At 41.1% G+C, this 25,797-nt stretch overlaps 1 protein-coding gene across 8 annotated transcripts in view; it reads left to right on the top strand.

Moving 5' to 3' along the window:
* The window catches only part of rims2a (regulating synaptic membrane exocytosis 2a), a 1,169,411-nt gene that overhangs the window by 794,081 nt on the left and 349,533 nt on the right, over nucleotides 1-25,797 (top strand). For 3 of the 8 annotated variants that reach the window (XM_072570609.1, XM_072570610.1, XM_072570614.1), the window contains 3 exons: nucleotides 1,584-1,655; nucleotides 11,214-11,288; nucleotides 18,494-18,571. The exons of the other annotated variants lie outside the window; for them this stretch is intronic. In XM_072570609.1, coding sequence (XP_072426710.1) covers nucleotides 1,584-1,655; nucleotides 11,214-11,288; nucleotides 18,494-18,571 — 225 coding nt within the window. The remainder of the gene's footprint in view (nucleotides 1-1,583; nucleotides 1,656-11,213; nucleotides 11,289-18,493; nucleotides 18,572-25,797) is intronic. 8 annotated transcript variants of the gene reach the window in all.

Genomic DNA, 25,797 nt, shown 5'->3' with positions numbered 1-25,797 from the left:
TCAACAAACAGCAATTGATTCTTCAGTCGATCAGTTGCCGTCATGATATTGCAGGGCTGGTAATTTCAGTGGGCCCTTTTTAGACTGACATATTCTACTGGCTGTACATTAGATGAATCACGTCAAATTTCCAGAGAAGAATGACAACCCAGTGATGAATGCCACCCCTCCAGATTTGGCTTTGCCATGGAGGTTGGCTGAACCAGGCAGAAGACTGCCTTACTGCTTCCTGTTTGAAGTGCAAGTGAATTCTACTCTGAATGCTCCTTCTCTCAGACTGCATTTAGTCAACACTGAAAATGATATGGGACTGAAACTTCTGAGGAAGGAAATCATTGTTGGATTGCTATTCCACATTCCTGGTGCTTCCTCAATCCCAGAGGCCTGTATGTCTGCTCTGAGCTTCTGATTCAAGACTTTTGACAAGCAGAGAGTGTACTTTATTTGTGAGTCTAACAGAAGAAAGTGAGGACTGCAAATGCTGGAGATCAGAGTCGAGAGTGTGGTGCTGGAAAAGCCCAGCAAGTCAGGCAGCATCTAACCAGCATGATGGGCATGAGGGTGGCATTGTGACTCAGTGGTTAGCACGGCTGCCTCACAGCACCAGGGACCCAGGTTTGATTTCACCCTTGGGTGACTGTCTATGTGGAGTTTGCACATTCTCCCCTTGTGTGTGTGGGTTTCCGTTGGGTGCTGCATTTTCCTCCCACAATCCAAAGATGAACAGGTTAAGTGGATTATTCATGCTAAATTGCCCGTAGTTTCCAGGGATGTGTAGGCTAGGTAGATTAGCTATGATGAATACAAGGCACAGGTGAGGGGGTGGGTCTTGGTGGGATGCTCTTTGGAGGGTGGCTGTGGACTCAATGGGCTGAATAGCCTGCTTCCATACTGTTGGGATTCTATGATTCTAGATTCCCTACTTTACAAGCTACAATGAGCAGGTAAGTGGATCCAGCTCAGCACTGTCCCCTTGACTTGTCCTACCTGCCTATCTTCTTTTCCACCTATCCACTCCACCCTCAACCCCCCCCCCCCCCCCCCCGACCTATCATCTTCATCCCCTTCCCCACTCACTTATTGTACTCTATGCTACTTTCTCCCCACTGCCACCCTCCTCTCACTTATCTCTCCACCCTTCAGGCTCTCTGCCTGTATTCCTGATGAAGGGTTCTTGCCCAAAACGTCAATTTTACTGCTCCTCGGATGCTGCCTGAACTGCTGTGCTCTTCCAGCACCACTAATCCAGAATCTGGTTTCCAGCATCTGCAGTCATTGTTTTTACCCAAGGGCTAGAGTAGCCAGTTTCAGTGATTGGTTGTAATGGCAGGCAATTTGGTGAGGGAATAGAGTGGTATGTGTATTGGTAAGGGATAATGTGAAAGATGGATAGGCGAGGAGGTAGGGTGTACCTGCAGGGAGCCATGGGGAGATTGGATCGGTTACCCAGTGATTGGAGCACAAATGAAACTAATGGTTTGTCACTGTGCTATCGAATTTTATCTGTGTTGTCAAATGTTGCTCTGAAGGAATGATGTGGTGTGTTTCTAACATTCAGTTTGTTTTACTGTGCTTTTCGGAAGATGGTACAATGGTGGAAGTCACAGTGCATGGTCTAATCATACTATAGTCAATGGAACATCAGAGCACTATAGGTAAGATAAGTAATGTACTGTAACCCTATAGAGTCTGTCCTTAGCATGATAGACTCCCATCCAATCCTCTGGCAAATTGGATGATTAATGTAGTATGAGAGAATGTTGCAGTAAAGTGTTCTTAGAATCACTTCTAGAGCTTGTGGGATCCTTTCATTTATGTAACTTATACAAAGGGGAAGGTGAGAACAGCTTTTCTGGGAGTCGTGGGCCTAAAGGTTGAAAGAGAAGAACCATAGAAACACATATATAAATCATCCTTACACATTGGTGACCACTCTTTCTGCAAACCTTGCAAGAAAGTAAACTGGTACCCTTGAGAACATGATTGTATTAGCATTTTGGATCTATTAAATGTAATATTCCCATCATTTTACCATTTTGCAGTGAGATTGTGAAACTTTTTGATATGCAGGGTGTACAATGTTTACCATGGTTCATGATATTGATTGTCACCATGCTTTCATTATACAAGAAGTCTTCCCAACTTGAGAAAATAGAAGAATTAACTTATGATGCTTTATTTACACATAACAGTATTTTATCCTATTTCTGTTACTGTTACCTAATTGACCAAGAATGCTGCAGTCTACTGTTGACCTGGGCTTGCTAACATGTTGAATCTCCTCAGGATGTACCTGTGGGCTGGCTTGGTCTAAGCTAAACAAATGTCCTAAGGTCATCAAGTCATTTGCAAGCACACAGCCATGTTTTTTTTCCAAAGTTGTTGTTATATTGGTCACCTCAGCTCTCCTGCAAAGAATTCCTGTCGGTGTTTCGTTAACCTTCCTCCTGGACACTGAATATTTGTCACCACTCCTTTTAACTTCCTTCAACATTTTGGACCATATTTCTCTTACCAAGGTGATTAGCTCAAACCAACAGATTGTCAAATTCAGCAGAGTTTCCTTGATTTAAAGGACCATGTGACTTGCAATTTTAGCTCCAGAGAAATGGGACAATGGCTAGATTGATCCTGGAAGACTGACCCCTGAGATAGACTAGAGACAGCAACCTGGCCAATAAGCGAACCCCAGTGGGCTTGTTAGAATGTCTAATTTTTCAAGATATTTGTCCCAGTAACTGTAGGAGATGTTAGGCCATCTACTTGGCATACCAGTTATAACCACCCCCCCCCCCCCCCAACCTTCGATTCTCCATAATTCATCATGCTCCGAATGACCTGTACCCCTAGCTTCCAATTCCACTTCACGTACCTTTCGCACATCCATAGTCACACATTTAGTATCCATTATGGGAAGACCTCAGGGGAATGAACCAAGTAGACTTGAAACTCAGGCAGGCATTCTTAATTTCTTCAGATGTAAGAAGAATCCTTGTGAAAAGTCAACAATTAACCACTTTTTTAAAATTAATGCAATGTGGGCATCACTAGCTAGGACAGAAGTTATTGCGTATGGCTAATTGCTATAAAAACAAGCTGCAGCTTTGAACTACTGCAGTCCTCTGGGTGTAGGGAGACACATAATGCTGTTAGAAAGAAAGTCCTAGGTTTTTTACCCAGTAGCAGTGAAAGAACAGCAATATACTTCTAAGTCAGAATGGTGTATGCCATGATGAGGATATTGCCGATCGCAGTTTTTCTTTGCGGTAGTGGTCATAGAGTCATAGAGATGTATAGCATGGAAACAGACCTTTCGGTCCAATCCGTCCATGTTGACCAGATATCCCAACCCAATCTAGTCCCACCTGCCAACACTCGGCCCATATCCCTCCAAACCCTTCCTATTCATATACCCATCCAAATGCCTTTTAAATGTTGCAATTGCACCAGCCTCCACCATTTCCTCTGGCAGCTCATTCCATACCCGTACCACCCTCCGTGTTCAAAAGTTGCCCCTTAGGTCTCGTTTATATCTTTCCCCTCTCACCCTAAACCTATGCCCTCTCGTTCTGGACTCACCGACCCTAGGGATAAGACTTTGCCTATTTACCCTATTTATGCCCCTCATAATTTTGTAAATCTCTATTAGCTCACCTCTCAGCCTCCGACGTTACAGGGAAAACAGCCCCAGTCTGTTCAGCCTCTCCCTATAGCTCAAATCCTCCAACCCTGGCAACATTCTTGTAAATCTATTTTGAACCTTTTCAAGTTTCACAACATCTTTCTGATAGGAAGGAGACCAGAATTGCACGCAATATTCCAACAGTGGCATAACCAATGTCCTGTACAGCCGCAACATGACCTCCCTACTCTTGATATCAAGCTGACAGGTCTCTGGTTTCTTGGGTTATCCTGTGTCTCTTTCTTAAACAATGGTATCACATTGGCAATCCTCCAGTCCCCTGGGACAAATCCTTTAGAGAGGCCTGAAAGATTTTTGTTAACGGCTCCATAATTTGCTCCCTTAACCGTATCAGCAATCTAAGATGAATTTGATCTGATTGACACAGAATCTGTGAATGGATATGCAAAAGTTAAGCAAGTGTGCAAAAACTTAGCAGATGGAATGTGACATTACGAAATGTAAGGCCACATATTTTGGCAGGAAGAATAGAGGAGCGAATATTACTTAAATACCTAAAGATTCCGGAAACTCTTGCACAGCAGGATTTAGCGTTTTTGCGCATATGTGAGAAAAAAAGCATTGAATTTCAGTGGAATGTTGGTCCTTATTTCAGTAAGCATGGAGTACAAATAATGGAGAGGTCTTGCTCAACTAATGTAACACTATACTCAAACCACAGCTGGAATAGTCTGAACAGTTTTGGTCCCATTGTCTCAGGAATAATATACTAACATTGGAGGCAGTTAGAGAAAGTTGGAGAAAGTTCACTCAGTTGATCATGGCTATGGAGGTATTTTCTTATCAGGGGAGGTTGAATTGTTTGGACCTGTACTTATTGGAATTTAGAAGAATGAGAGGTGACCTTATTGAAACGTACAAGATTTTGAGAGGGTGGCAGGGTGGATGCAGAAAGGGGTCATATATTTATGACAGAAATGAGGAGGAATTTCTTCTCTGAAATTACTGAAACTATGAATTACTTTACCACAGAAAACTGTTGGGGGTTGGTCATTAAGTATATTCAAAACTAAGATAAACAGATTTTTAATACTAAGATAATAAAGAGTTGTGGGGAAAAGACAGTAAAAAGGAATTGAAGATTATCAGAATGGTTCAGCAGACTCAGAGGGCTGAATGGTCTATTTGTGCTCCTGTGTCTTATGCTGATAATGTGTTGCTGGAAAAGCGCAGCAGGTCAGGCAGCATCCAAGGAGCAGGAGAATTGACGTTTCGGGCATGAGCCCTTTCGGGCCTGCCCAAAAAGGTCGATTCTCCTGCTCCTTGAATGCTGCCTGACCTGCTGCGCTTTTCCAGCAACACATTTTCAGCTCTGATCTCCAGCATCTGCAGTCCTCACTTTCTCCTGTGTCTTATGGTCTTACAATTGTCCACATCCCGTTCTACCTTGCCATCACTGCCTCTGTCATCTCTCATTATTTTTGCAATGGCAGTGCTTTAACATGTTGATATGGCATAATCATTTTCTTCTTGTGATGATTTTTTCCGAATAGCCTTTATTGTCACGTGTGCTTGAATGAATGAAGTGAAAAGCTTGTAAGTGAAAACCTCTCGGCGCTATCCTAGGTACAGTGTACCTAGGTACAGATATTTTAAGTGTCGTTACAGAATTGAAATAGTAGAAAAAACAACTAGCGTGGAAAAACTGATTTTAAAAAATCCAGAATGATCATATAAAGTGTCTTAAAAGTATTTAAATTATAGCCCTCTTCCACTGTGTCTCTGCCCACCAGGCTTCAGAACACAAGGCCTCACTGACTCCATGTGCTGGTCTCTATCCTGGATCACCTGTTGGGCTCATTCCCTTCCCCCACCCCATCAAGCAGACCCATGTTCATTCTGTTCCCGATCTGAGCTCTGACCCGCAAACCGCTCTGCTGCAGCTCCAGCCGTGACTCGCTCCAGGCACTCAGTCTGCATTCATTCTCTGAATTACCTTGAATGAACCACTGAATCTCATTTTCAGACTTTTGCCTTGTAAAGGTAATAATAGTTAAATCTTAGCATATTTTGGCTCTGTTACAATTTCAGTGCGCTTCATGAAGGGATTTTCTCTCCAGTAAGTTGTGAGTTTTCTCACACCTATCATCCCAAACTCGCCTTATTAACTAAGCACCCTGTCCCCATGGCGGCTTTCTTGTACTAGTTGGATTCTCATCCTTGCCATAGCTGGGGGCACTTGCCACTGGCTGGAAATCCTGAAATAGACTGATACATCGCAACACCCAAACATTCACTTGCATTCCAGAGCAGCTCTGCATGGCTGCACACATTTTGGTGGATACATTGACAAAAGTTGGGAGATCAAAGCCCTGCTTTGTGGATAGGATCTCAGGATCCTGGTGAATGGATGTCCAATTTTTCCCAGGATCAGCAGGGATACCACACCATAACATTCTGCCTAGGTTACCATCCAGGTCAATGCAGTCTCCACAGTTTGGAGGAACAATGAGCAGTGTATGAAAAATATCAATGACATTTTCTGCTTTGACAGGGTAAGTGCCTTCATCTTCCCAAGCTAACTCATACTTAGGGTATTTCAGCTACTGTACCAATCTCCCACCAAGACTCATGCTCTACTACTATCGTATTTGCATGTAGAGACATTCCTTGGTCGCTGTTCCCCATACCAATACCCCACACCATTAATCTTGTCCTAGCCTCTGCACAACCTGCTAATTCCTTCGGGACAGTTCCCTGCCTTATTTCTGACCTGTACTAGCATTGATAGCTGTGCCATCTCACTCAATCCTTCCCTTTGTTTCATTTCAGGCAAAAATGACCCACAATAGGGCTGTAAAGGGCCAGGTGGATTATAAGATGCTCTACATTCAGCTCTTCACACTTGTGAGGAATGGATCTTGGCCCTTGCCAGAGAGGACCAGAGCCATTCCTGAAGAGACACATCCAAGTCTTATCAACTAAATAAGAATTGTTGTTGTGCAACTCTCAAATTAACCCTGTGGTCAATATATTTTTCACTTACTACAACTTTTACAACTTGGTCACAGCACTTTCTTTTGTGTCTTGCAGCTACCAGCTCCATGACCACATTGGCCAGGTTCAGGGGGCAGCTCCACAAATCATGCTTATTATCTCATCCAAGAGTTCTCACAGATTTGTCAGGCATGACCTCTGCATGGGTCAGACAATGAGTCAGCCATTCTGACACATTCCTATTTTACCATGCCATTCCAGGTCCTCTGTCAACTCATCCGACGATCTATCCTAATCTAATCTCGTCCCATTTGCCAGCACTTTGCCTGTCTCCCCCTCAACCCTTCTAACTCATTCACCCAGCCTATAGTTTCCTGTCTTCTGCCTCCCTCCCTCCCTATTTAAACAAGGTGTGTAGCATTAGCCATTTTCCAGTCTTCTGGCACCCACCCTGACTTCAGATCACTACCAATGCCTCCACAATCTCCTCTGCTATCTCCTTCAGAACTTTGATCAGGGTGATTTATCCTATAGCTTTCTCAGCACTTTCTCCTTATTGATGGCCACTACACTCACCTTTTCCCCCAACTCTCTTGAAGTTCTGGCTCCCTTCGCCAGTGTCTCACTGAAAACTAATTCAAAGTACCTATTCACTTCTTCAGCCATTTCTTTGTTCCCCATTATTACTTTTCCAGCCCCATTTTCCAATGGTTCAATTTCCAATCTGGCCTCTCTCTTAGCATTTAGGTATCTAAAACAAAGTCTTGCAATCTTCTTTTGTATTCCTTACTCTCACTTCTCTCTTATCTTCTGCTCACTTCTTGCTTTTTAGTTATCATCATTTTTTTAAAGGCTTCCCAATCCTGTGGCTTCCAACTCGACTTCACCACATTGTATGCTTTTTTTTTGCTTTTATGCTGTCCCTGATTTCTCTTGTCAGCCATGGCTGCTGCACGTACCCTGCCCTCTTTCTTTATCTCAGCACTCTGCATCCACTCCCCACCATTTTAGATGCTCAGCCTCTTTCCTTACAGCAGTATCCCCAAACAAACCAATCCCGCTTAATGGACAGAAATGCGTACTGACCATGGCCCACCTCCCTGAGCAATTTATCTGGACAAGCATGAAATAATGAGTGAGCAGACTCCTCAATGATAACCGTACAATTCCCCAGCTGTGTTCCTATGACTCCTCAGTCTGTTTGTAGTGCATCCACAGGGCTGACCATGGCCCACTCTCTGGACTGTACCGATTTGAACTCCTGAATGATGACCATACCCTGGACTAATATCGAAGGTAGCCCTTCACTTACTGTTCTGTGACCCCTGACTGACAAGTTCCACCACGGGCATCTGTGAGGAACACTCCCTCAACACACTGAGACATTGCCATTTATTGGACGCAGATATAGTGTTCATGTTGTTTACACAGCTGGTGCAGGTGAGATTGATGTGATACACTGCTGTACAGCAACATGTCTAACTCCTTGATTATTGACTGAAGACAACCATGTCAGGATGCTTGGCTTCATTTCAACAATAAACAGCAAAGCAGTACTGCAGTATTATGAGTTTTAAGCTCTGGGTAAGGGATTAAAGTGCAAAAGACGGACAAGGCGCGGTAATGCTGTGAGCATCTAGGTCAGCACTAAAAGATCAAGTGAGCACCATGAAATATAGCCTGGTGTACTTAGAACATAGAACAGTATAGTGCAGAACAGGCCCTTTGGTCCTCAAGGTTGCGCCGATCTGTGAACTATTCTCAGCTTGTCCCCCTACACTATCCCATCATTATCCATGTACTTATCCAAGGATTGTTTAAATCTCCCTAATGTGGCTGAGTTAACTAGTCTGCGAATTGTGTGCCTGACCATGAGCATGAAGTGTCCTTGAAGTAGCTTTTCATTGATGAACTCTGGCACACTCCAAAGAGGCAGCACTGAAGAGCAGCAGAATTTTGTAGTTGTGTCAGAGACCTACCATGATGGCACAGAGACAAAATTCTCTGGAATCCAAAGCAGGATAGCAGGAGGCTGGAAGAGCACAGCTAGCCAGGCAACATCAGGAGGTGGAGATGTCTGATGTTTTAGCTCTTCCAGCCTTCTGGTTGTCTATGATGGCACGGAGAGGTTGGCATGTGTAGGATGGAAGTGTTTTTCAATGTGGAGTACATGCAGGCACTTTGCTGGACCATTCCCTGAGATATTGTTGCCACATTATAAGATAGTAGTCTTGAGGATCAAGTGGTAAGCTGATAGTAACCAGGTAGCCATTCGTATTTCCAAGTCAGGAATTTACAACATCTGGTTTCACTGCAATGGGGGGTAGGTAAGGAGGCTGCATATTAATGAGATAGGATAATCAGTTAATTAGTTTAACAACAAATAATAATCCCACTTCAAAGGCATCTCGCTGCTCCCTAACAAGAATCTCATCTCGACATCTCGAACTTTCTTGGTCAATTTTAATGGATGTCTCACTTCTATAGATTAATTTGAATGGACTAAAGCCCTTTGTAGGAAAATCTCTAGTAGCAAATACCCTGTAATGGAAAATCTAAACCTTTGTCCTAGAGTTAACATTTCAAGTCAAGGAAGTTGTGGGGAATGGTCATACTGGGCTTGAAACATTAACTCTGTTTCTGTCCACAGATACTACTAGATCTGCAGAGTTTCTCTCGCACTTTGCTTTTATTTCAGATTTCCAGCATCTGTGGTATTTTGCTTTTATTTAAATAGGTTATTAAAGTGTTCAAATGAAATTACTTCCTTGAAAGCCTCATATCTGGTCTTAATTCCTGAAGCTTTGTCCAGCGGGCAAAATGATGTTGCTTTACCCTTTAAAATACAGTGTAGATCTGTCCCAGTTTGTTTCTTTAAGGAACCTTTCCTTCTATGCTTCAGGAGCTAACTCTTATGCACCAAGAATACTATTTTGTTTACTACATCATAATCCTGACTTCTGACCTTAGAGAAGTAAGAATCCTAAATTTGTGTTATCTGGTTATTTTAAATAATACTTTTACAAAGAAAGAATTTGGGCACTGGATCAGAATAGAATATTCAGCTACTCTATTATGGGTTCTCCTGATTCTCGCATCATTTTCAAAGTCTGTTAATTTGGGTAGTTGTTTAGTCTCATAGAATACAGTACTGTTTTTTTTGTTTCTTAATGAATCTGCCTAAAATAATTAATTATAGCACAGATCCTAATTTTATTGCCAATGTAAGAAATATCTGAACTAATTTTGTTGAAGCTTATATCAATTTGATTAGATTTTTTTGTTTACTTTTCCCTTCTATAAAAGCTTGCAGTAAGCAGAATTGCACATGCACTGATCACTGTGGAATCCATTATTGATCTGATCAGTCTTCAGATCTACTTGTCACACAAAGACAATAAGAACAGTATTAGAGCTAGCTATGAGCCCCATATGTGTGACCAAACTCAGATCATTCACTCTGGACTCACTCATGAAAAATGCCCACTTAAGAGGTAGTGGAGGAAGCCTCATACATTTGTGGAAGCTCAACCCTCTTAACATATTCAGGAGATAATTGGAATAGGAAGGAAGAGAGAGAAATATGCATCCTCTATTTTTGCAAGTATTGAACTGCACTATTTCACATATTTGTCAGCTGAGCATTTACTAATGATTCAGCCTGTTGATAAGGAGAGCATATCAAAGAGTTGCTGCAATCCCTTTGAGAAACCTGGTCACTAATCATAGTCATATGTTATTTTGCTAGGAAAAACAAATAATATTACTAATTACCCAAATTGTAATGAAGGAAAATTCTACCTTGCAGTCCTTTTGAAAGAATTACTCAGGCAGCATTTTATGTGTGTCAACTGCCTGCAGAACTGAAATAAAATTAGTTTTTCAGACGGTCATCCTCTCCAGAAATGTCACACTAAACAATGATGTAATTGTTCTTGCTTGGCAACAAAGCTTGAGTGTTGAGTTAGGTTAATTATGTGAATAAAATTCCATTTATCATTGGCATTGCAAATTTTAATCTTAACTCTTTTCTTTAAAAAAAATGAATTCTCCCCTTCTGTTATGCCAAGCAGTAACTCACAATTAGTAGGTCTAAGATAAATTGCTTCCAGGGCTAAGCAGCATTAGTTTTCATATCCTTCCAAGAGATGGAAGGATTGGTTTGCCTTCTTGATTTTACTCCCTCTCTTTAAAATTCTTCTCTTTGCCATTGTCAAAACAGCAAGATGGCAAAAGTGATATATCTTTCCCATAAAATGTTGTCCTGTTGCAACATTCCTTAATGAGACATCTGAAAGTCTAGTTAAATGAAAAATAACTTATCATTGAATAAGTGTCAGATAATCTTTCTATATTCTGAGAAACTGTATTTCAATTTAAAATAAGGTATTTACTTTTTACAAAAAATTATGATTTTAGCCACTCAATTAATTCATTCATGAAGGTTACCAATATGTTAAAAGAATCCTTTTTATCATACCATATGTAAAGAAAATTAAAGCCCAGTTTGCTCCTTAAGTTCGCATTCGTGTTTTGCTAACAGTGTGTCTCATTTTATCTACTGACTAAACAGCCAGGTTTCTTTAGCAAACAGAAGAGCAACTTGCCCAAGGATAGAAATCCAGCAACCATCCACTGATACTGACAGGTACCTTAGATCAAATTAACCAGTTCCATATCAGCACCTTAATGTAGTTAGATAACTGAAAGTTCCATCTGTGTTGCTGTATGCTGGACATGTTGAGTTTCCTAAAGTTTCAAAACTGTTCCTTCTGTGCCTCAGGAGCTAACTCTCATGTATCAAATCCTTTAATTTACTGCATCACAATCCATACTATCTTCTGATAGTAATGCATAAATCTCATGAGCTCTACCTGTCAACCTACCCTGCATAGTCAGTGTCCTGTTGACATATAAATGAGAAAATTAAATTGACACACTAATCTGATTAATTGCAAATGTGCTTTGGTATTTGACTATGCAGTTTGTAGGTCCTGACACTAAATAACTTTCATTGAAATATTTGCTCATTAATGTTTTTGCTTTAACAAAGTGTATTTTTTCAGCAGTATTCAAGTTCCATAAATACCAATCATTTCTCTAAACATCACTGAGAAATAGCAGTGAGAATGAATTATGAGAAAGCGGAGACATTAGGAGGGATGATTAAAAAGCTTTCTCAAGGAAATGATTTGAAGATGATGGTGAGTTACAAAGTAGGAAATTAGTTGCTATTCTTCCAGCTTGGGCTGAGCTTCACTGAAGAACTGCTGCATGCCTGAGATGGAAATGTTGGTCAGAAAACATTCTGGTACGTTGATAAGGCAAGCAACAGAAACTTGGGGTCTTGTTTGAAGACAGAACGGAAGTGTTCAGTGAAGCTCTCATCCAGTCTGGACTTTGTTTCCCCAATGTACAAGAGAGTCCACATTGTGAGCAGCAAATACCTTAGACTCTGTAGAGGACTGTGGACAAAGCTTGGCACAAGCTGGAAGAACAGCACCTTATTTTTAGCTTGGGAACCCTGCAGCATTTTAGACCTCCTACTGAGTTCAACAAGTTTAGGGCATGAGTCGACTTTTTCCTCATGCTTTCTCCACCCTCACATACCATACCTTAGCCTCACATGGGCTACTACCACACTTTACACGGTTTCAGTCACTAACAGTCCCCATTAGCACCTATTCATTCCCGCAGATTGACTCGAACCACTCCTTTGTCTGTCCAACTGTTTTCTTCTATCTTTGGGCTCTATCTCCACCTATTGTTTACTCTTGGCACCTCTCCCCACAACCCCTGTCCCCCAACTCTTACCCCAAATTCTGTGTAAAAAGCACCTTTTTCCTAGCTGCCATCAGTTCTGGAAGACAGTCACTGGGCCTGAAACATCAACTCTGATTTCTCTCCACAGATGCTGCCAGACCTGCTGAGATTTTCTAGCAATTACTGCTTTTGTTTCAGATTTACAGAATTCGCTCTTTGATCAGATTTTTAAAAGGGGGAGGTTTGAGGAGGAAATTCCAGACATTGGCAGAACCCGTGACAAGAGGGATAAGAGATACATTCAATACAATTGTGAATTCTGTCATTTTCAAACAGCTTTGCCACATTGGTGGTTCCACTGATCCTAAACTGAATTTATAGGGGAGATCAGGAAATTCCCTGTGGAAATTGCAGGCAGCATGCAAAATAAAATAAGATGCCAAACCAGCCAAAAAATGATGGTGTCTTCAAATAATTCAGCGATTACTATTAATAATCCTTGAACATGATGAGTCAAATTTCCCACTTTTTAGGATCCTGATTTGCAGAGGGTAGAGTCACGGAATCTGATGGACTGAATTCTTGCTTAATGTCCTCTCGTTAATACCTACTCTGACTCTTTGTTGGGCCTGGTAGACATCTAAAACTCATACACAGAAAAGATGGCAGTTTCTTTATGATATGTAATAAGAGGTGAACAAGGGTGGCAAACTATATCATGTCTGATGCATGCGTTGGATAATGAATCTTACCCATGCTGACTCAAAACTGGCAAGGTTTAGGCTTCCTGCGCACCTTCAGGGAGAAAGGGAATCAGGTGCTTTGGACCTCAATGGGAGCTGGCAGTTAGGAGTTGGAGGAATGGGTTGTGAAGCAAGCAATGGTAATTGGGGTTGCGTTCTGGACAGATCATTGGATTTTTATCAGGGCATGTAATTAAGACTTGGGTTGGGGTTTTGTCGGGACAAAATTTTCGGTCTGGGCATTGGGGGAGGAGAGTGCAAGTAAACAATTGGAGCTTAAGGTGAAATGTGCAGCTTCAGGTGAGTAGGATTCGGAGATGGAAGAGGAAGGTGGAAGGTGTTTGAGAATTTGGAGGGCTGGCAATTTGCACTCTGGGATATGCGGACTGAGAAAGCAATTGGCGCTTGGAAGTAGGGGATTCATATTCTGTGGGTGGATGGATGAATTGAATTGAATTTACTGTCACATGTACCGAGGCACAGTGAAAAGCTTTGTTGTGCCAGATCACATTGTTAAGTAGCATAGATAAGTAAATAATAGGTAAACAAAAACAAAAGCACAGGTACAGGCGAATGTAAAGAGTTTGTGAGCCCATTCAGTTTTTTAACAACAGTAGGGTAGAAACTGTTTCAAAACTGGTGCGTGTTCAGGCTTCTGTATCTTCTCTCCGATGGTAGAGGTTGTAGAAAAACATTGCCATGGTGGGATGGATCTTTGATAATGTGTTTCCTTGACAGCGGGCCTGGTAGATGGATTCTATAGATGGGAGGTTGGCCTTTATGATTGTCTGGTCCAAGTTCATCACTCTCTGTAACTGTCTCCGATCTTAAATGGTAAAGCTGCCACAGTAAGTAGTGATGCACCCGGACAGAATGCTCTCGACGCACTGATGAAAGGAGATTAATACAGTTATGCCTCACCTGGGTTGCTGGGTTCAGCTTTGGTCTCCTTCTTGAAGGAAGGATATAATTGCCATAAAAGGCAAGGAAAGATTGAGGAAACTGGGCCTGTATTCTCTACAGTTTCAAAGTATGACAGGTGGAACCTAGAAAATTCTTATGGGGTAAATATGAGAAGATTGGTACAGCAAGGACGCTTTCCCTGGCTGGAAAAACCTAGAAACAAAGTGAAGAAAGGACCATATCTTACAAGAAATCAAGTGTAATGTTTTCATCGAGTTTGATGGAGGGTTTCTTTCTACAAGGCCTAGCTGATTTTAGTGCACTATCATCTCAAACTTAACTCATTAACTATGTACCATGCCCCTGTGGTGCCCTGCTCATTTGATGCTAGCTTGATTCTCCCACTCATTGTAGGTGGAAGAATTCACCACTACTGGAAAACCATTGGATTCCTGGAACCAGCACTACCTTTGAAAGGCATTGTGAACTCTGTCAACTGGCGTGGAGTCCTGTGCATGGCTGTTGACATTTGTTTCTGATGTGGCAGGTGTGGCAAGTTGGAACACTGCCTTGTGGAAAAAGACCTGATCAACTTATTGCAAAGGAAGGGTGCCTTCTTCTCCTAGAACCAGCAGAAGCATTCCTAATACCAAACGGTGTCAGCCTGGTCTAAGTCAGGGAAGTCTCAATTGTCTGGAGAAACATCCAGCACTTGAGAAGGATAGTCGATGACCTTCTCCAATCTATCACCTTCTCTGTCTGACTTCTCATTCACTGTATTCTCTGCTGTTGCACCCACCTCTCACCATGGTTAATGCACTACCAGTCTCACTGTCACATGTCAGCATCTTCCCTCACTTGCTTCCATCTACCCAAATTTACCCCACTCTATTACCCTCCATTGCCTCTGAACCTCCTTCTCACTTGGGCACTTTTCCTCCACCTGCACTAGCATGAATGGCTGTGTCAGCCACTTTGATCTCATTTAGTTCCTCCCTTTTTCTGATTTCAGGAAACAGCAACACAGAACAAGCCCTGAAAGATTCAAGATAGGTGCTTGACAGTAGGATCCTCACACCTCACAAGGAGAGCATTCTGACCATGACCGCCCTATTTTACCAAATGACCATTGTCCAGCTTCTGAACTGATATCAGAGGCTGCCCTGGACTTACCATAATGAAACCCCTAACTGAAGACTGTCTCCCTTAACTAGACTGAGGACCCCTTCCCTTCGACTTTGAGACATAGACATTCAGTTGAAGCACATGCACTGTGTTTATCATGTAAGCTGCGAGCACATGATATGCGTGTGGCATTGACATAACAGTGCCATACTGCATCATGCATGATTTTCATTCCTTTTTATTGATGACTGACAACCATAACAAACTTCCTGGCTTTGTCTCTGCATTCAAAGGCAAGTCAAGATGGAAGTACCATAAGCCTGTTTGCCAATGTTGGGGGAGAAAGTATAAAAAGGCAAGGCAAGACAGGGGTGCTGCAGACATCTCAAAGTGAGTGCATAAGGAGCTCTGAGATGCTGCCTGATTCAGACTGTGAGCTGGTTGTCTGTCAATGCATGTAAAGTACCCTTGAAACTACTTTTCAATGCAAAGTATAGCTGCCCTTCAACGTGCAATCTTAAGTGTAGCAGAGTCCTATGAATGGATCAGAGATATGCCATGATGATGTAGTGAGGCTTGTATATGTTGTATATCAATGTACATGGACATGGGGCACATTTGTTTCCTGCCATGGAATGTGCCCTAAGATGTTGGTACCTGGTGTCCATGATGATGGATGTGAAGGAGCAAGCTAGAGTTGTCAGTTACCCACTCTGAATTTTATGTTGGGAATCTTGGCATCTAGTTTCTATCTGATGAGCGTCAGTTCAGGGTATGTGGATGTGTGGAAGTTAGAGTAGAATGCTGTTTATTAATGAGGTGATATTAGATAGTAATAAGCATTGTAGGAGCCTAGTCATTAAGCATGTTCCTGACAGAAAATGATAAACCTCTCGTTACTCGGTCATCAAGGTATATAGAGAGAATATTTGAAAGTAGCATGAGGTAGACGATCAACTGTGATCTCAGTGAATTGTAGAGCAGGCTCAAAGGGCTGAATGGGCTCAGCAATGGGTTGTAGGGGCAAATGATAATGGCTGGATATTGAGACTCAGGTAAAGGGTGGTCAGGTGTTTGAAGTATGATCAGTTGGGCAAAAGTGTAGTGGCAAGAGAGACAGAGGACTAAGGCTCCTGGATGAGATTTCATGGGAGAGAGGGATTTTGGAGTCAGGGATATTGTGCTTGCTTAGATGAAAGCGAAGGGAGAACTTGACCCATAATGCTGGAAAAGAAATTACTTGGAAAGTAGTGTATTTAACCAAGAGGTTGAAGTGTGAGTAAATGATGAAAGATGGTTTTCACTGATCTACCAATAGACAACAAAGAGATGGGGAAGAGTTTTGTGCCCTATTCATAAATTGTGAGTTTTAACCACTGCTATTCATGGTATGGGAGAAGATAGTAGCTGCACACAGTAGAGCAGCTCACCCAACCATGCTCCCTCAATGCCTCTTTCGTGACAATGAATCTCACAGTGGCCTGGCTCAATTATTAAATAAAATTTGAGTTTCCACCCTAGTATTTTCAAAACCATCTGTTGAGTGTACCCCAATTGAAGTGCCAGGATGTGGATATTGTCCGCTATTTAAGATCTGTCTGACACTCTTGCTTCAGAATTTGGCAACACAAATCCAACAAGCTGAAGTGTTGAAAAGTGGAAGGTATCAACAAAATGTTGTGAACAGAACTAGGCACCTGCATCTCAAACTTTACAAAGAAAAGCAACATATCTCACATGAGTCAATATATTGGAGAAATTTGTTGCTAACGAATGCTTCAACAACAGACTCCTAGTCATGTCAGAATGTGATGAGAATGCCTACCTTATCTTTATGCTGGAAGGTTGACAAACTCACCTAGGAACTCACCTGGCTTTTGCTATTTCAGTTCATTGATGGTAAGATGCCAAGCTTATTCAGGAGACATTCAGCTGTCTGAAAACTTTGTATTTATACATGTGTAGACATGAACAGTCTACAGTGGTCCAAACCAAGGCAGCAGGGTCTTGTTGCAATGCTGACTTTATGTGCTGTATAGCAACACAGTGAGATGCCACACCACCACCAAAGCAGAGGCTAAGTGCGAGACTGTACTGTTGGTTTTCTGCAGACACTTAACAAGATCTGTACTTTTCCTTTCATCCTGGTGACGGATCCTTATTACTCTCCTCTAAAACTTGGCAATTTTTGATAATGGTTTGAGATTACTTTCACAGGTCTTCAGAAACTTTTTAAATTTTGAGGGACATGCTTAGGACAGCCATCACAATGGGGAAGGGCCTTTCAGCTGTAGCATACTAAAGGGCTAGAAGTGGTAGAAACCCTTGCTTGTCATTGAATTTATGAAATAAATATCATGTGTATTGCAATCGGATTGAGGTGATTAAAAATGCAACATATTCAGTGGAAAAACATTGCTGTTTGTTGCATTTCTCGTAATGTCCAATTTGAAATGTTTTGGAATGCAGTCTTTACTAAATAAAATATATTTTTGCCAGGAAAAATGCCTTATTCCATGAGGAAAGACGTTTGAACTCTGGGAAACTTTGCAATATTCCATGAGGTGACATGAATATTGTCTTCAAGCATTTCTATCCCAATATTTGTGACATATGTTTTAAAATGTTGTCCCAAACATAACAGGTGATAAATAGGAGGTACCAACCACAGTACTTTTTAAATCTGGCTCATCTGTAAATGATCTTTTTCATTTTATTTTACACATCTGTAACTTCAAATGTACATTACATGTAGTGCGAAGGTGACTTAAATATGAGTACTTGTTTGATAAAATAAGAAAATAATCTTGAAACACACAGAATCTGCAGATGTGAATAACACAATGTTCCAAATCATGACAGTAAGTTTTAAAAATCAGAGGCCTCACTGCTTGAACAAGCTTTGTCACCAGAAACCTTTGTTTCTGAAACAGTGAAACGGACTCAACTACTGTTTGGTATAGTGAATATGAAAGTACCTTTATTGTTTTCCTGAGGCTTCATCTTTGGGACTCCTCCCAACAGTGAACTGTATGGTGAAGTACAATAACTGCTGTAATGAACTTATATCAATTTTATATCACCCTCCAGCATATAACAACTGCAGATAAATAGTTGCTTAACTAAGTAACAACTTTCTAAAAGCCTCTTTTAGGGAGGTTTATGTAAGAAGTAGATTGTTGACTTGTGTTCCATTTGGAATACTTTGCTTTAAATTTTGCAAACCCTCCTCTAGTTAGATTCCTCTTCCTTTTAGTTATGTCAGTGATATAGCTTTCGTGGTTTGTTTTGTTCTTTTCTGTTGCTCTTACTGCAATAGGAGTGAGACAGTGGAAATGGTGCCAGACCATGAATCCCATTCAGAAGCTGAACAGATTGAGCAAACTGAGGAAATAAGGTATTGATACTAGGTAGTTGATAATAAGTATTATGTGAATTTGATTAACTGACTAGTGATACTGCATCCATTTAATAGTGGCGTGTTTTGATGATTCGCTGAAGTTTATGAAATACACCACTATTTAGGTGAAATCAAAAAATATTTTTTGAGGGGATGCAACAGTCTTGTGATATTATCACTAGACTGTTAATCCAGAAACTGAGCTAATATTCTGGGGATTTGGATTCAAATCTTGCCATGGATATGGTGGAATTTGAATTCAGTAGGGAATCTGGAATTAAGGAACTAATGTAAACCATAAAACTGTTGTTGATTGTTGAGAAAAAACAATCTGGTTCACTAATGTCCTTTAGGAAAGAAAATCTGTCATCTGTACCTGGTCTGACCTAGATATGACTTCAGACCGACAAAAATGTGATTGACTTTTAACTTCCCACTGATCAATTAGGGATGGGCAGTAAATGCTGGCCTAGCCAGAAGATGCCCACATTCTGTGAGTGAATAAAAAAATTGCTAAGTATGTGTTGGAGTTTGTAACACCATATTCATGATGTTTGAGTTTTATGTTTTATTTCCTGCATTTTAATTTTTTTGAATATCTGCAGAATACCTGTACAATTGCTCACAATGTTATTTGCATGCTACTGTTATTTTACTTCTCTGTACTTTGCTGTTTTTACTTTGTCATTCAAGCATCTTCTGCATTAGTGTTTTTCTGTTTATATCTGTGCGGTGATGAATGGTGTAGGGAGAAAAGAGCTACCAATGTTTCAAGCTGCATCATCAACTGCTCTTTTTTGTCTTAGCTTCCATATGTTTACCATAGTTCTCACACTTGCCCAACCCTTCTCACTTTTCATTTAGTCTGGCCTTCTTCCTGTTCTTCTTTTCCCTGCTTTCGTCTTCTGTCACTTCTCAATGTTTTAGATTTCTGACTTTGGTTGTTTATGCTGGCTTTTTAAACTGTTCTTGCCTCATTTCATCCTTTGCTTTCCAATACATTGTGTCCTCTCCCTCATTCCCACTTAATTCAACAGTTTATACTTACATCACCACTACACCGTTTTGATGATAAATTGCAAAACTGGCATCCATCCATTTTTAACACTCCCTTCTTCAACCTTGGTCAGTTGCAATGTCTGTATATAACTTCTGAAACTGATCTCTGCAACATCAATGATAATCAATTTGACTTCAGCCTTCTCCAGTACCTCTTCAATTGTAACAGCATCTGTGTGCAACCTTTATTCACTATTGGCTTTGATTTCTTTTGAATCATGAAATTGTTACAATAGTGGAGGCCATTAATCTCATTGCATCTGCTCTGGCTCTCTAATCAATTTAATTTCTTTCCATTCTTCTGCCTTTTATCCATAACTCTGCACATTGCTTCTATGTAAGTAATTCTCCAATGCATACATGAGTGCCTCAAATGAACCTGCTCCCACTATGTTTCCAGGTAACCACTCGCTGTGTGAAAAGTTATTTCTCACCTTGCATTTATTTGTTTTGCAAAACGTTCTAAAACTGGTTCTCAATTCTTTTATGACTGGGAACAGTTTCTCCCTGTTCTCTCATCCAGACTGTTTGTTGCTCTTCAAGGTTGCTTTGTCTCTCTTTCTCACTGCATTTTTTAATCTTTCAATACCAAGCTTGATCTATATGGTGCTTATAGACTTCATCATCAAAAGGGAGTGGCAGAGTGATTAGCACTGCTGCCTCACAGCACCAAGGACGCAGGTTCAATTCCAGCCTTGGTGACTGTCTGCATGGACTTTGTATGTTCTTCCATGTCTACGTGGGTTTCCACCAGGTGCTCTGGTTTTCTGCCACTGCCCAGGGATGTGCAAGTTCGTCATGGTAAATATCAAGTTATGGGGATAGGGTGAGTCTGGGTAGAATACTGTTTGGAAGGTCAGTGCAGACTAGATGGGCTGAATGATCTATACATCCAGTGTAGGATTCTATTATTCTATGAAAAGTCTTTGGAATTTCTAAAGTGACAGTCTGACCCAATTCACAGACTGCTATTCCTACGTTTACTGCCCTTCTACCTTTTACAAATCTTTTAATGTTCCACTCTCTGCTGGGCTGCTGCCCATTTTTTTGCCACTTCTAGAAAGTTTGTCCTCTATTTGAGTCTGCTTTCTACTAATGTACTCTTAGTGATGCAAGACTTCTACTTCACAATTGTATCTTTGCCACTTGCAGCAGCAATTAAGTTCCCACTCTAACCCCAAATTTTCATAGGTTTAACTAACATACAGTCAATTGGTATTTACTTTAAAACTTTAAGATTTTATGAAAAGTATAGAATTCCAAGACAGTTAGGCATTAATGTTGCAAAATATTCAGCAACACAATTCATTTATACAAATATTCAATGTGTGGAACATCCCAAGATGTGGTTGTAAAAAGAATGATGAGCTAGGGAAAAGAAAGATTAAGAAAGGTGACCATAAGCATGTTTGGAGAACTGGGTGATGTTGAGAATGTATTATTGTCGAGATGTAGGCAGGAGGGAAATATTGCAGATTTGAAACACTGAGGCCATGGCATAATAATGAAGACTGGAATCTTGAGACATTAGGAAATAAAAACAATTCAGTTCAGTTGAGGACTGAGTATAAGTATCCATGATATAATATAGGACAAGATACAAGCAGTGTTTTGGATGAAGTGCTGCTGAAAACAGCAAAGGCATTTTTGCGGAAATGCTTATTAGTAAATTTCAAGATTCTCAATGCTGCTAAATGTCCATGAAAATAGAATAGTGTGAAACTATGGATACTATAACACTTCCATATGTCGAATTTTCTTTGTGAACTCTTCACAAAATAAGCCCAAATGGATAAGCTACAGTAGATTTGAAATGAAGAATGCACACTAGCTGATTTTAAACCATGTGGTTATATGTATGAAAGCTACCATTGACAGGTCTAGGCAGTTGTAAACTAGTAGCCAAGTTAATAGAGTCGCTGCAGAGGTCAGCCATTAGCCATCAACCCTATGTGGGACTTGCTTCTGCAAGTGTGAAAATTTAGGAACTTGAGTTGTGTGTTATAAATATAAAACACATGCATAAAATTTTGTTTGTTGGCCAAAATGATGTTCAGATGAAATACATTTAATAAGTTACTTTACACATATTTGTCTTTTTTAAATAAACATAATTTTAAAAAGATAACCATGATGGCATTACTATGTTCATACTTCTTTAGACAAAGCATGGAGCTGACATTTGAGGGTTGGTTACACAAATGTATGTCTAGAAAGCATGCAATAACAAAATTGTTCTGTCAAGGGTTACCTTACATCATAAAATACTTCAGATTGTAGAGAGCAGGTAATTTGAAAGGCTTTATTATTTTTTAATTATCTGCCAGATCACGAGTCTGGATGCATGCTGGCAGCCATTCCTCTACAGGGTGAACGGTGCCAGGAGTCTACCATGTGTTGTGTCATGGTGGCAATGGTCAGGTTTGCCCTTCTACAGCCGTTTCTCACCAGTTCGTGGTCTAGTAATATTTTTTCAGTTACTGCATTGGATTCAATTTCAGGCTGTGGCTAATTTCAGTAATAAGTGGTTGTACAAATGGAATTGTCCCCTTTTTTTTGTATTTTGAGCCTTATGTGCTGTCGATACACAGGTCATTTAGTACACTTAAAAAATGTCAAATTCTGAAGCAACGTTGCTGGACCCGAAACATAAACTCTGATTTCTCTCCACCGGTGCTGCCAGACCTGCTGAGATTTTCCAGCAATTTGTTTTCTCTGATTTCCAGCATCTGCACTACTTCGGTTTTATTATGTCAAATTGTCAGTTGGTACTCATCTCAATATCTACTCATTCTTTCATCAGGAAGTGGGCTATAAGTAATGGTCATTTCTGGCTACTGCTAGATTCTAGAGCTTGAATGACTTAGGAGTGGAGAACTACAATGAGAAGTGGGATGGGACTGTGATTATTTCTTTCTACAGAGGTGATCACTAACTCAGCTGCAACTGTGTCCAACTGAATGCTCTGCTCAGGGCATTCCTGTGACCAAGAGGCAACCTTATTGAAATGTAGAAGGTTTTTGGGAACTTGACAGCATAAGTGCAGGAAGGTTGTTTCCCCATGTGAATTTAAAAATAAGGAATCATGTATTGAGAGAGAGATGAGGAATTTCTTCTATCAAAGGGTTGTGAATCTGTGGAATTCTTTACTGCAGAGGGCTGTTGATATTGAGCCATAGACGGCTACAGCCGTCAGATGGAAACAGGCCCTTTGGCCCAACTTGCCCATGCTACCCAGTTTTCATAATTTAACCAGTCCCATTCGCCTGCATTTGGTCCATGTCCCTCCATACCTGTCCACGTAGCTGCCTGATTGTTTCTTAAATTACATTTAATTATATATAAGGCTGTGGTAGATAGATTTTTAATCTAGAAGAGAATCAAAGGTTATATGAGGAAAATGTAGGAAAGTGGAGTTGAGGAGGATTATCAAATCAACATGATCTCAGAGAATGGTGGAGCAGAACCAATGTTGGAAAGTGTGGTGCTGGAAAAGCACATCTGGTCAGACAGCATCTGGGGAGCAGGAGAGTCGATGTTTTGAGCATGAGCTCTTCATCAGGAATGGGGGGAGTGTGGGGGGGTGGTGGCCAGGGGACCTGAGAAATAAATGGGAGGAGGGTGGGTCGGGGTGTAAGTAGCTAGGAATGTAAAAGGTAGATGAAGGTGGGGGTGATGGTGATAGGTCAGAGATGAGGGTGGAGCAGATAGGTGGGAAGGGAGATGGACAGATAGGACAGTTCAAGACAATGGTGCAGATCGAACCCTCTAACTCAACACCACCCTCTTGAACTGTCCTACCTGTCCATCTTCCTTCCCACCTGTCTGCTCCATCCTCCTCTCTGACCTATCACCATCCCCCCCACCTTCATTTACCAATTGCATTCCCAGCTACCACCCCTAGCCCCACTCTCCTCCCATTTAACTCTCAGCCCCCTTGCCTCTTCCACCCCCCCCCCATTCCTGATGAAGAACTCATACTTGAAACATTGACTCTCCTACAACTCAGATCAGCTGTTCTTTTCCACCACCACACTTTTCAACTCTGATCTCCAGCCCTCACTTTTTCTGAGCAAACTCATTGGGCTGAATAGCCTACTTCTTCTCCAGTTTTTGGTAAAGTTCCTTAAACACTTTTTTAATCCCTTGTTAACATATGCAAGCTTGCTGGCAAGCTCTTTGTGAAGCAATCAATTGGGTGTAAAACATAGAAACAGAAAATACGGGCTGGAATAGGCCATTTGGTCCTTTGAACCAACTCCACCTTACAATATAATCATAGGTGATCATCAAACTCAGTGCCCTGTTTACCTTTATCCCCACACTCTTCGTCCCTTATAACCTGAAGAACTAGATCTAAATCCTTCTTGAAAACTTTGTATTTTGGTCAGAATCACTTTCTGTGATCTGGGCTGGCTGCTGATAGACAACAACAAAGGCAGTGGTGGGCTCACAGCAGTAAAAGAATGAATATTTTCCTCCAGCTACACCCCCATGTCAACATGCTGCAAATCCTCTTGAGGGTGTGTGCCAAGTTCATGCTCCATCAGCTACTGCCACTCCTCCAGACAGCTCTCCCAGGAATACAGAGGAAGACAGTCGCCAGACTCTTGTTGTGTCCCTTTGCACATTGCACTCCATGTATTATTGGAGCACACTGGTTTTGCATGAACTGCAGTCAGTGTTTCCTCTGCAAAGCTCTGACTTTGGATGTTAGCGGTTATGACATTAGCCATTAGGCACAATATCAAGATTAGGAATGGAAATAACCACTACTTCCATGTTTGCAAAAGCAACTCCTTTTTTGAGGTATTTGAGAAATTAGCTGAGTTTCATCATCCAACAAACAGGTAAGGCAGATGAACTCAGGGCAGAGTTGGGAACATGGGACTAGGGTATCATAGCAATTACAGAGGCATGGCTCAGGTCTGGACAGAACTGGCTGCTTTATGTTCCAGGATATAAATGCAATAAGAAGGATAGAAAGAGAGGCAAGAGTGGAGGGGGAGTGGTGTTTTTGATTTAGGATAACATTACAGCTCTACTTAGGGTGGATATTCCAGGGAGTACATCTAAGGAAATTATTTGAGTAGAACTGAGAAATAGGAAAAGGATGATCACCTTATTGAGATTGTACTGTACAACCCCCTGCCCCTCCCCCACCCAATAGTCAGTAAAAAATTGAGAAGTAAATTTGTAAGGGAATCGCAGTTGTCTGTAAGAATAAAAGGGTGGTTATGGTAAGGGATTTCCACTTTCCAAAAATCAGCTGGGACTGCCATCATGTTAAAGACTTGGATGAAGAAGAATTTGTTAAGTGTGTACAAGAAAATTTTCTATTCAGTATGTGGTTGTACTGAGTAGGAAAGGAGCAAATCATGACCTCATGTTGGGAAATAAAGCAGGCAGGGTGACTGAGGTGTCAGCGGGGGAGCACTTTGGAGCCAGTGATCATAATGCTATTAGTTTTAAAACAGCAATGGAAAAGGATAGACCAGATCCAAAAATTAAAGTACTAAATTGGAAGAAGGCCAATTTTGACAGTATTAGACAAGAACTTTCAAAAGTTGGTGGGGGGGTTGGGGGGTGGGGGGTGAGCAGATATTCACTGATAAAGGGATAGCTTGATAAAGGGAAACCTTCAAAAATGAGATAACGAGAGTCCAGGGACAGTATATTCCTGTTAGGGTGAAAGGAAAGGCTAGTAGGTGTAGGGAATTCTGGATAACTAGAGAAATTAAGGTTTTGGTCAAGAAAAAGAAGGATGCATATGTCAGATTTCGACAACAGCAATTAAGTAAATCCCTGGGAAAGTATAAAGGCAGTAGAAGTGTGCTTATGGGAGAATTCAGGAGGGCACAAAAGGGACATCAGATAACTTTGGCAAATAGGGTTAAGGAAAATCCAAAAGAATTCTACAAATAGATAACGGGCAAAGAGTGAGTAAGGAGAGAAAGGCCCCTTAACGGTCAGCAAGGCCATCTATGTGGAGCTGCAGGAGATGGGGAGATACTAAACAAGTATTTTGCATCAGTGTTTACTGTGGAGAAGGATATGGAAACAACAGAACTTGGAGAAATAAATAGCAACATCTTGAAAAATGTCCATATTACATAGGAGGTGGTGCTGGACATCTAAAAACACATAAAGGTCAATAAAACCTC

Source organism: Chiloscyllium punctatum, chromosome 5 (genome assembly GCF_047496795.1).
Source record: "Chiloscyllium punctatum isolate Juve2018m chromosome 5, sChiPun1.3, whole genome shotgun sequence".
NCBI classification, from domain to species: Eukaryota; Metazoa; Chordata; class Chondrichthyes; order Orectolobiformes; family Hemiscylliidae; genus Chiloscyllium; species Chiloscyllium punctatum.
The sequence above is the reverse complement of the archived record's forward strand: the minus strand, read 5'-3'. Positions and strand labels throughout refer to the sequence as shown.